Source organism: Selaginella moellendorffii, unplaced genomic scaffold (genome assembly GCF_000143415.4).
Source record: "Selaginella moellendorffii unplaced genomic scaffold, v1.0 SELMOscaffold_112, whole genome shotgun sequence".
In the NCBI taxonomy this organism is placed as follows: domain Eukaryota; kingdom Viridiplantae; phylum Streptophyta; class Lycopodiopsida; order Selaginellales; family Selaginellaceae; genus Selaginella; species Selaginella moellendorffii.
The window spans coordinates 287,450-299,572 of record NW_003314373.1 but is presented as its reverse complement, the minus strand read 5'-3'; the positions used below and the strand labels follow the sequence as shown (position 1 = coordinate 299,572).

The window sequence follows — 12,123 nt, the reverse complement described above, 5'->3', positions numbered from 1 at the left end:
AACCGATCACGTCAAACTCTATTGCAACAAGAAACCCACAACCACTGCAATGTGATGCATTGTGTCAATAGTACTGCAAGAAGAAGTGAGAAAATATAAATGAAAAAGAAAGAAAAGAGAACAGGAGGAAGTGAGAAGTTCTGGGTTCAAAGGAAAACCACAGAGGGGAAACTTGAAGTGGGAACTTGACACTCAACCCAAAGCAAAGTATAAAATGTGGAAAATTAAACAAAAAAAGAAAGGGAGCAATGAAGAAACATAAAACCAAATGGAGGAGAATCACTTACTTGGAATTCCACCTCAAGGTGCCCTCACCTCTGGAAAATTCCTCCAGCATGGCTGAGTTCCAAGGATATAGGGTGGTAGAGTGAATGTATTGCCTGGAGATGGTAATTGCTAGAGTGAAGAAAGATGATGGCTAAAGAAATGGACTGTGGGTGAATATAATGTTTGATTGTAATGTAGTGGTAGTGGAGGGGATTTTTCAGCCTCTGATACCTATCAAAGTGGTCTGCAGTTCATGTGTTAGTGGAAGAAGAAAAAGCTCACAATCTGTGCTAGTGCTTGCATGGAGCACTACTTGTGCTAGAAGAAATCATGGGGATCAAGAAAAAACATCCACCCATGGTAATGCCTAGTCTCTTGTGCATATTAAGTCCAACCAGCTCTCAAAAACTAACAGTTAAGTGTCCTAGATTTGCCCAAAATCATTGCATCATGAGAGTTCGTGCCATATATTGAGTTTGTGTATAAGATTTTACTGATTCTTGATTCATCTACCATGTCTATTGATGCTAAAGATAGTGATGTAATAGGATCCTTAAGATTGTGTGTGCATGGCATGAAAAGCAATCGGAAAGTGAGCAAGCAATTGTATCAAGTACAAAACTATGGTTGAGAAAGTAGAGAGATGAATAGATGATGGCTGTGAGTGATGGAGAATGATGTAGTGAAAACCTAGGAACCTTAAGAAACAAACTAGAAAATGCTTGAAGTTCTAGACAAAGAGGAGTTGATGCAACCTTGAGGTGAAAATTCAAGCTCATGCTTGCTCCATCTTTGGGATCACATCCTAGAAGAGACAAAAGAAAAAGGTAAAGGCAAAGAAAAGTAAAGAAGGAAAGGAGAGTATAAAGCCAGCTCACCGCTGAAAGAGCTTGAGGTGGCAGTGATTATGTTCATGGGGCAACTCTTAACTTGATTCATCTGTGAGGATGTATGCACCATCTCCAATATGCTTTTTGATGAAGAAAGGACCAAGCCATCTAGTAGAGAACTTTGTGGATGGTGCAAAGTCCTAAAGCATCACAAGCTGGCCAGTGGGAAAGGGTTTATCTTGTTGGAACTGATTTTGTTGTCCCTTGTACCTACACTTGGTGGCAGGAAGGTGCTCAGCTACTGCTGATCAAGTTTGAGAAGATCCCATACCCAAGCTTGGAGCTGCTCCTCATCGGTAAGTTGAAACTAAGCCACACATTGCAAAACAAACTGGAGTGAAGGGATGTGGAGCTCAATTGAGAGAACAGCCTCAACTCCATACATTAGAGAGAATGGATTGGCAGCCACAATAGTCTTGAATGTCAATGTGAATAATCTTTAGTGAGCTTTGAGAGAATGGTCTTTGAGATTTTGTTGCTATACTCAACTTGGCCATTTGACTAAAGGTAGTAACTACTGCTCTTCATGCGCATAAGATCTAAAGGAGCTGTTGTGTGACTTGCCCAAGGAAAGCACCACTTGTACCTTGCACTGTGTGGTAATTTGTTTTTTGCAGTTCTCCCATGCATAACTCTAGCTTACCATGTCCTTTGAAATCCAAAATGTGGATGATTATCATCACTTATGACAGGAACTGGTACTTGTAGCACTGAAAGGACCGGCTTAAATACAATTGTTGTTGCTGTTATTTCTCTATGACTAATTTAATATAATAATTTTTTAAATACATATTACCACATGTTATTACTTAGAAAAAAGTTTTAAAATAATATAAATTTATTTAGTTAATTATTATTAAGCCATTTGTCAAATTTTGAGATGGCTATGTTACAACTTATGTCATGAAGGTCATGTGTGTAAAGTATTAATTTCACATCATTTATGTGGTACACAAAGTTATTTTTGTTAGAATTTTGAAAGACCAAATCATATTTCAAAAATTTTAAGAATTCACTTTACAATGTTTAAAATAAAAATTTTATATTCTTAATTTTCTATATTAAATCTACTATATCAACTATAAATTATAGTGGAAGGAATGGTTTGACAGTTGATAGTGTTCAGAAGTTTGTGTGATACATGCTATAACTTAAAAACTATCCTTAAACTGAAATTAACCCATGTAAATCAATAAAGAATCTGGCTAGGGAAAGTATATGAATGATTTAAGTAGGTAGAGTTTTTATTTCTTTTGAGAACTATTGACTAATTGTATACAAATGATCAAAGTTTTCTCTCAATTTCCATAAAACAAAGTAGTGAGTGCAAATTAGTGCCTTCAAAATCCTAAAACCTCTATTTTTATAAGTCTAAAAACTTATTTTGATCAAACCTTAAGCTAATCGAAAAAAAAACATGATCTCAGTATGGGTCTATACATGTCTATCACAATTGATCATTCACTGAAGGTCATGGATCCTTCTTTGAGAGAAGTTACCATTATTACATTGCATACCTCTAGATTGACAACAAGGTAATCATTGTTGACAAGGCAAGAAACATTTAAAAATGCATTCTTCCAAGCATCCTAATCTACAAAAGTTTCTCTTGCCATTACTATTGTGTACCACTCTACTGTTACATCATTGCAGGAAAACATTGTTGTTGCTCATTGTTTGTCATGCTCACAAGTTCATTAGGATACTTCATCTGACTTGTCACTGCTAGTGTGGCCATGTTGACAACTAGATTTGATTGATTTTGTTGTTGCTCTTGCTAGGTGGTGGCACACTTTGATAGTCTATTGTTAAGACTTTTTTATTCTATTTTTCTAGAAAATTTTCAACAATTTTTTTTATTTGTTCTTGTTGTTGTCCCTGGCTACACATGGCTTGCTACTGCTCTGTGGCTGAAGTATGGCCTTCTTAAGCTCAAAAATAATTTGGGACTCCATGGACACCTCCATTCCAAAGGTCAGATTTAATATTTAGATAAAGAATTGATTCCTTATTTTCTATCCAAAATTTGTAATATAAATTTTGGAGATGATTAAATATTATGAGTTATTATTAAAAAAATATTAAGTAAACTTTAACAAGATTAAATTTCAGATATGTTAAATTTTTCTGCTTCATTTATTATTCTAGAAAGTAGATATTTTTTAAAATCATTATAATAATTTTAATTTAGTTTTATCTAGTGGAATTCAATTTCGTTTTGCTAATTAGTATTTTATTAATTTTTAGGTATATTTCTAATAATTCATTGTGTGAGGGCCAAGTGTACGGCTACGATGCCGTATACTAATATTAGCGTAGTGGATTTTGGTAGCCGTCGGATTGGTTTCAATCCGGACCACTCGCTCCTGTATATAAGCTAGGGTTTTTGGGCTAATTGATATGCACATTTCTATATTCCCTTTCCATATTCTATGCACTCACATTGGTGGAACTGAGGGGCACTTTTGATTGTCCCTGGGGAGTGCTTGGATTTGGGATTTCGGTTTAGATCTAGCTTTTGCATTGTCTAGATCTAGCTTTTTCCATTTCCTTTCTTTTGTTCTTTCCTTTCAGGATTTTGGTTTAGATCTAACTTTTTGCATTGTCTAGATCTACCATTTCTTTCCAGCTTTTTGTCATTTCTCTTCTTTTGCTTTTTCTTTTTGTCATCTTCATGGCCGATCCACAATCTCCTCCTTTGACTCTAGAGCAGCAGTTGGTTCAATTGCTTGATGCAATGCGCTTGCAATTGAACAACCAAACTCAGTTGATGGCGGCGTTCACGGCACATGGTACACCTCCTCCTGCTCTTGGTGCCAATCCTCGCGTTCGGCCGGAGTTCTTTTGTGGGAATCCTGGGGATGATGTGTACCATTGGTTCGATCACTTCACGGTGATTGCCACATATCATTCTTGGGATGATGCTCGACGTTTGCGTGAGTTCCCCACATGTCTCCAAGGGACGGCATTGCAGTGGTACAATGGATTGAGCGCAGCCACTCGTGGCGATTGGAGTATTCTTCCGGACGTCTTCAAACGCGCCTTCGGACACGCCGACGATTGTGATGATGCCTTCCAACAATTGCATCGTCTTCGCCAAGGGCCATCTAAGTCGGTGATGCAATTTGGCGTTCGTTTCCGAAGTCTTTTGCTTTGTGCGGAGCCAAATATGTCGGAGCGGATCAAGCTAGGAATGTTGTGGCCAGCACTTCGTCAAGATCTTGTCGGACTTGTGCATGCACTTGCTCCTGCCACTCTTGACGATGCTCTTCGCTTGGCACAACATTATGAGATGTCGCCTCTTCCACTTCTTGCTACACGTCCTTCAGCTCCACTTCCTATGAGTGATGGTCCTGTTCCCATGGAGGTTGATGCTGCTGCTACTCGAGTCCAAGGACAAGGGCGAGGACGTGGTCGTGGCCGTGACGTTCGTTGCTGGGCATGTGATGAAGTTGGTCATACTTATCGGCGTTGTCGGCGCTTTCCGGATTGGCGACCTCCATTTCCTGGGTGGAGACCTTGGCATCAGCAACGTCCCGTTGGTGCTGCTGCGGTGGAAGGTTTGGATATCGAGGTGCATTTGGGAAACGAGGAGTCGCGCGAGTAATGGAGGGACCTTGCGCGAATAAGTTAGTGACCCCTCCATCTTTCTTTCGGGAGTATCATCAAGGGGTTCACTCGGCACCGGTTCATCTAGTGTTTACTTTCCAAGCTCGTTTTTATAACAAGAGGTCTCCTATTCTTCTCTCCGTGTTGGTTGATACAGGTTCGAGTTTATCTTCTATTGCTCGACCTGTTGCCACACGTTGTCGTCTACACTTGCGTCGTGCGGCGGATCCAGTTTTCATTCTTTATGGCAACAGCCGTACACATGCATGTGCACGAGATGAGGCGGACCTAGTTGTGCGTGTGGGCGATCTTGAGCTTGAGTTGCAGTCGTTGCGGGTGGTGCCGAGTCAAGCTTTTGACCTCATTCTTGGTATGGATTGGTTGCAGCACAATCATGCCAAGTGTGACTTTGAGGCTTCTCCCCCTTGTCTCATACTTCCTTATGTTTCATCCATTCCTCTCACTTCCGTACCTCTTCGTCCCTCTACTTCTACCTCTGCTTCCATTACTTTTGTTCCCCCACTATTTCCTCTTGTGTTTCCATCTTGTTCTACTCTTCCCTTTTCCGATCCCTTCGATGATCTTTGTGTTGCAGCTGTTGACCAGCTCATGAAGGAGTATTCTGATCTCTTTGAATTTGACCTATCGTCTGGGGCCAAGATTGCCACACATCATCCCATTCCAACCGGGGATGCTCGTCCAATCAAGGTTCCTGTTCGTCGTCGGTCACCCAAGGAGATCAAGATTTTACGTGCAAACGTCAAGGAGATGTTGGAGAAGGGTGTTATTCGGAAGTCGCGGAGTCCTTGGGCATGTGAACCTCATCTTGTGACGAAGCCTGATGGGAGTATTTGTTTTTGCATTGACTATCGTCCGTTAAATGAAGTAACGATCCCGGATGTGTACCCTCTTCCTCACATTGCTGATCTCTTGGATCGTCTGGGGCGAAGTCGTTGGTTCACCAAGCTAGATCTTGCTTCTGGGTATTGGCAAGTACCGATGGCCGAAGAAGATATTCCTAAGACTGCTTTTCGTACACCATTTGGTTTGTACGAGTTTTTGGTGATGCCGTTTGGTTTGAACAATGCTCCTGCAACTTTTCAGCGGATGATGGATGAGGTTCTTTGCGATATGCCGGAGGTGACTGCTGACTTCATTGATAATGTCTTGATCCACTCGGAGGGGACGTGGGAGGAGCACGTTCGTGATGTTTGTAAAGTGTTGGATCGGTTACGCGATGTTGGTTTAAAGCTGAAGCGGTCAAAGTGCGTGTTTGGGTCCAAGGACACAACTTATCTTGGGTACCGTATTTCTCGTGAGGGTTTGCAAGTTGATCCTGACAAACTTGTGGCTGTTCTAAAGTTCCCTACTCCGAAGTGTGTGAATGATGTGCAGCGCTTTTTGGGTAAGGTGCAGTATCTTGGTCGTTTTGTGGATCATCTTTCCGATCGCACTACACCATTGCGAGCGTTGCTGAAGTCATCAACGTCATCTTTCATCTGGTCTCCGGATTGTGAGCGGGTGTTCGTGGATCTCAAAGAGCTATTGACGACTCCTCTGGTTTTGGCATATCCTGACTACACTCGACCTTTTATTTTGCGCGTGGATGCTTCTGACATTGGTCTTGGAGGTGTGTTGATGCAAGAGAGCTCGAGTGTGCCTGGTCAGCGCCATCCCATTGCATACATAAGCCGTACATTACAACCAGCGGAGATGAACTACTCCATGACGGAGAAGGAGTGTTTAGCAGTAGTCTGGGGTTTCGAGAAACTTCATGCATATCTACATGGTTCTCGGACGTTACTTGAAGGTGACCATGCTGCTGTTACTTCATTATTGAAGCGGAAGAACCTGGTTGGTCGTACGGCTCGATGGGCTTTGAAGCTTCAGATATATGATTTCGATGTTGTTCATCGCCCAGGGAGTTCTATGGCTGATGCTGATGCCCTTTTTCGAGCTCCTCTTCCTTCTCCACTCACTTCTCATGTTTCTGATGAACTTGTTGTTCCAGCATCTGTGAATTTTCTAGATGAGGATTCTGTGCCGTCGGCAGTTGCTATCCTTGATGTTCAGTGTCCATAGGGCGCGGAGCAAGATCTACCTTCTCTTGATGAGGTTCGCGAGGCTCAAAAGATTGAGCCGGGATTCGAAGGCTTCGAGATGGGTTTGAGAATCCTGCATCACTTGCTGATGACTTGCCTTTCCGGCATTTACATTCTCAATATCGCTTTGAAGATGGCCTTCTTTATTTTGTGGGGATGGATCCTGATGATCATTTACGGTTGGTGGTGCCTTCGGTGTTTATTCCGCGGTTTCTCCATGCCTACCATGATTCTCCTGTTCTCGGTGGGCATATGTAAGCTCCTGAGTTTGGACTTCCCGGAAGGTCACCCAGCCCAGTACTATTCAAACCCAAGGACGCTTAACTCCAACTATCCCAAGACCCTTAACCGATTGGAAAAAGGGGTGCACTCTTATTCATGGGCCCTTTCCCTTTATATTTGAACCCCATGGATCGTCTCTCGAGTTGTTCCCTTTGGTTACTTACAGCATATGGGACACCGTCGTGTCACCGAGAAGCTGCGCAGGTCTTTCTATTGGCCGGAGATGCGACGTGATATTATCCGGTATGTGCGTAGCTGCGTTTGGTGCCAAGCTCGTAATACTCTCCCTTGTGCTGCGGAAGGACAGTTGGAGTCAATTGCAATTTCCCGTCCGTTTGAGTTGGTGGCGTTTGATCTTATGGGACCTTTTCCACGATCGACTGCTGGCAATGAGTATGTTATTATTGCTTCTGACTACTTGACTCGTTGGGTGGAAGTTGGTGCTCTTGCTAGCGCCTCTGCAACTGCTGTTGGATACTTCCTCCTCAATCGAGTGGTATTCCAGCATTCTTGTCCAGAACGGATTCTTTCGGATAATGGTCCTGCATTTATGGCTGAGGTATTTCATGTTTTGACATCTCGGTTGGGGATACGCCACACTTTTACGAGCGCTTATCATCCACAATCAGACGGTCTGGTGGAACGGCTCGTTCAGACATTCAAAGGGATGATTGCGAAGTATGTGAGCTTTTAGCATTCGGATTGGGATGGTTATTTGCCGTCTCTTCGGTATGCCTATGTCACAGGGGTGTAGAGTTCTGTTGGTGCTTCACCATATAAACTTCTATATGATCATGATCCAATATTACCAACAGAGTTGGGTTTACCTTCGCGATTGCCATGAGCTCCTGATGCTAGGTCATGGGATCAGTATTTGACAAGCATTCTTCCACTCGTCCGAGCAGAGTCTTCCGAACATTTAGGCCGCATACAAGTGGGACAACAACGGCACTACAACTCCCATCATCGTCCACCTGCGGAGTACAAAGTGGATGATTTGGTGTTAGTCCGTTTTCCCCATCTTACGGTACGTGGTTTATCTAAGGGGCTCCTTGCGCAGTGGAAAGGACCATATCGGGTGTTGCGGCAAGTTGGACCGCAAGTTTATGAGGTTCGGCATGACATTCAGCAGGCCGATCCTCCGGAGATTGTGCATGTGCAGCGGTTAAAACGCTTCATACAAAGGGATCAGGAGCAGTTAATACCGTCTACCGATCCGCCGATGCCTCCTCCTGACATTCCTCCAGATCCCGGCCCATCTACAAGAGAACCCTGACGGCCTTCCATTATTCCGAGAGGAGGTGTGAGGGCCAAGTGTATGGCTACGATGCCGTATACTAATATTAGCGTAGTGGATTTTGGTAGCCGTCGGATTGGTTTCAATCCGGACCACTCGCTCCTGTATATAAGCTAGGGTTTTTGGGCTAATTGATATGCACATTTCTATATTCCCTTTTCATATTCCATGCACTCACAATTGTAAGTATCTATGACTTATAATGACTTATATTAATTAAGAATGAATGATTTAATAAGAACACTATTGATATATTTGATATAAAATGAATTATTTAAAAATCAATTTTTTTTAATAAATATGTTAAAAAAGAGAACATATATGGGTAAATAGCACAAATGCCCCTGCATTTTTTTCATCCAGCCTTATTACTTCTTCCATTGCTGCCATCCCACATTTTTCATTTTTGACACTTTTACAAGCTCCAAGCAAGCATCGCCAGTCAAGCACATTTGGCTCAACTGGCATTTCTCTTATTAGATCATTGGCATTATCTAAATACCCAACACGACCCAGAAGATCTATCATCCAGCAAAAGTGTTGCCTCTCCGGCCAAATTCCAAAGTCTCCTATCATCGATCTAAACAATGAGAGCCCTCTTTCGATATCTCCTTGATGGCTGCATGCCATGAGGGCACTCGCAAAGCTAATTCCATCAGGAATTTCAGCAGCCATCTTAAGCAAATGAGAAACTTCTAAAGCTTCAACGGGATATCCACTTTGAGCATATGCAGCTAGCATAGCATTCCATGCAATTAAATCATGACTTTGCATCCTATCAAACAAAATCTTTGCTTGGGCAATGTTCCCAGAACGTGCAAATGCCGTTAATATTATAGTCCAGGAAACCAAGTCCACTTCTGGCATTTGGAACATGAATTCCAGCATAAGCTTCAGATGCCCCTGGACGGCATATGCTAAGAGCATTGCATTCGTGACAGCCATGTCCCACCCTTGCATGGAATCATATACGTGCTTAGCTTCTTCCACAAAACCGTGTTGCCCATAACATACTAGCATTACAGAGAACGTTATGGGGTCCTTCTCGGGCATCAAGCCAAGCAAGAGCTCCGCTTCTTTGATATACCCGTTGTGGGCATATCCCGTCAGCATGGTGTTCCATGAAGCTTGTGTTCTCTCTGGCATGGAATCAAACACTTCTCTAGCCTTGTCAAGATCCCCGGTTTGGTTATATGCTGTCACCATTGCTCCCCACGAGACAACACTGCGTTCCTCCATTTCATCAAATATTCTCTCTGCCAGTCTCAAGTTTCCAGCTCGAACGTAAGCGACCAACAAGACAGTCCATGTCACGGAGTTTCTCTCGGGCATCGTATCGAACATTCTCTCGGCATCTTGGAGCTTCCCTTTCTGAGCATATGCGCTCAGCATCGATGTCCACGACACAATGTCTCTCACTTCCATTTCCTCAAAGATTTCCTTTGCGCCATCGAGAATCTGGTTTTGAGAATATCCACAGAGCATTGCCGTGGATGAGACGAGATCTCTCTCGGGCATGCCATTATAGACCTCTCTAGCGCCATGCATATGCCCGTTCCAGGTATATGCTAGGATCAAAGCCGTCCACGAGGAGAGATTCCTCTCTGGCATCTGGTCAAACACGCGTCCCGCATCCTCGACCCGACCGTTGCTTCCAAATGCCGCCACCACTGTGTTCCACGAAACAATGTCCCTCACGGGCATCTCCAAGAATGTCACTTTTGCTTTCTCCAGATGCCCTTTGTGGGAATATGCAGAGAGCATGAAGTTCCAGGAGAAAATGTCCTTGCGGGGTATGCTATCGAATATTCGCCGGGCCGAGCTGATGCTCCCGCACTTGTCGTAGAGCTGCAGAAGCATGTTTGCGACGAATGAATCCGACGCAAGGCGGTGCTCCACTCGCGAGTGAACTTCCTTGGCCATGGATAGTGTCGTGCACGATCTGATAAGCTCCAAGCACGCATTTCGATCGAGCGGCTTCTCTCCATGCATTTCTTTTGCTCTTGGCTTGTCATTGGAAAGGAATCCAATGCTAAGTGGCAACCACAGAAGAAACAAAGTATCTTGGAGAAAATTAAACCTTAAAATTTCTCCCAAGGAAGAGTTCGATCGATTTTACCAAACTTTCCCTCGCACTGAAAATTGAAAGGACAGCAGTGATGAAAGCAAGAAGGTACCGGAACATTTATTACCGGTAAACAACTCGCGGGTGTCGAAACAATGTCGAGAGCTCTCGTTTGACGATCCGGTGGGATGATGGAGAGGCTCGTGATCCATGCTCCACCCTCGGAGCACCAGCCATCGCACTGGATCTTCAGCTTCTTTGTTGGCTTTGAGCAGCTTCTTCTTTGACTTCTGCTTGTGAGTCTCGCGGGAAGAGTACTCCACCTGTTTAAAGCAAAATTTGGATGAACATTTAGCGCTGCAAAGTAGACTTGTTACCTTCACTCTGGAATGTCTATGCCTTTATCCTTGAGAGTGCTGAGAAATCCTCCCAGGTTGGGCGGTAGTGGCCACTGTGAGCTTCAAGCAACTGTTGCTGCCAAACACATGAGCTTGTACTGAGCTATGAAACGCAACTGTTTGGAATGCCGTTTCCATTTCCATTACATTCATTGTCGTTGACATGAGAGAGGGGGTCTCCTCTAGCTTTGCTTCGTGGCTCAATGCCTCCACAAAAGTAGTCGCGAGGCTCGCTGTTTCATCGCTCACAGAATCCATTCGGACGCATTTTTGGCCTTGAGCAACTTCTTCTTTGACTTTTAGCAAATAAAAGATGTTCTATCAAGTTTATACTTCAAACTTTTATATCTTCTGGAGAGGTGTCAGATTAGTACATATATATACTAATGTGCAGATAACTATTGCATATGAACCATCTGAGTGGATTGGATTTGGTTCGTTTGGATAATGACAGTGATATGCTTGAAAATTAGATAGAAGGTTACTATAGTAGATAGAATATTTTATTTTATTTTAAAAAAAATATATACATGATTAAACATCAAATATAATAAATTATTTTCTATATATAAACATATACATATACATACATACATATATATGTATATGTATATATGTATATGTATATATATATATATATATATATATATATATATATATATATATATATATATAGAAAATAATTTATATATATTGTCACACCCTTGTACCATTTAATCCTACAATAGTTTAAATGAAATACAGCTATGCCCAGCTCAAATTAAAATATAAAAAATTTAATATTTTGAAGCTTTATATATGCCCAGGCTCCTTCACAGGGAGATCACACCACCGGCAAAGATGCTCCAATTGGTGGGATTAGGGGGGTGCTGAGCATAATCTCGCCACGGGGTAGTGTCTTTGGGAATGGCCCACCCTGCCATGGAACAGCCCAAAAGAAGGTGGTCAGTCTATTATCCTCCCTGTGCTTGAATTAGATTTATTATCGTATTTGCCTTATAAGTCTATTTTTTACTCTTACTTTAATTAAAGTAAGAATTATATATACATTCAAAGGTATCTATATTATACTATATATAATTTTATTTTAAACTAAACTTTAATGAGCTTTAATAAAAAAATTAATATCTTAAAATGTTTTGTAGCTACTATGGGAGTAGTAAATATTGCTTTAATTTCAATAATATGTTTAGAATTCTTTGCACAATATGTG

At 42.2% G+C, this 12,123-nt stretch overlaps 1 protein-coding gene across 1 annotated transcript; it reads right to left on the bottom strand.

Moving 5' to 3' along the window:
* Positions 1-8,750: 8,750 nt before the first annotated feature.
* On the bottom strand, positions 8,751-10,439 carry LOC112342569 (pentatricopeptide repeat-containing protein At4g02750-like). The gene has a single exon (XM_024664604.1). The coding sequence runs from the start codon at positions 10,437-10,439 to the stop codon at positions 8,751-8,753; it is 1,689 nt and encodes a 562-aa protein (XP_024520372.1).
* Positions 10,440-12,123: the final 1,684 nt, after the last annotated feature.

What these genes read in the sequence shown, in the direction of transcription:
- LOC112342569 (XM_024664604.1), bottom strand. Translation starts at nt 10,439, where the DNA reads ATGCATGGAGAGAAGCCGCTCGATCGAAATGCGTGCTTGGAGCTTATC.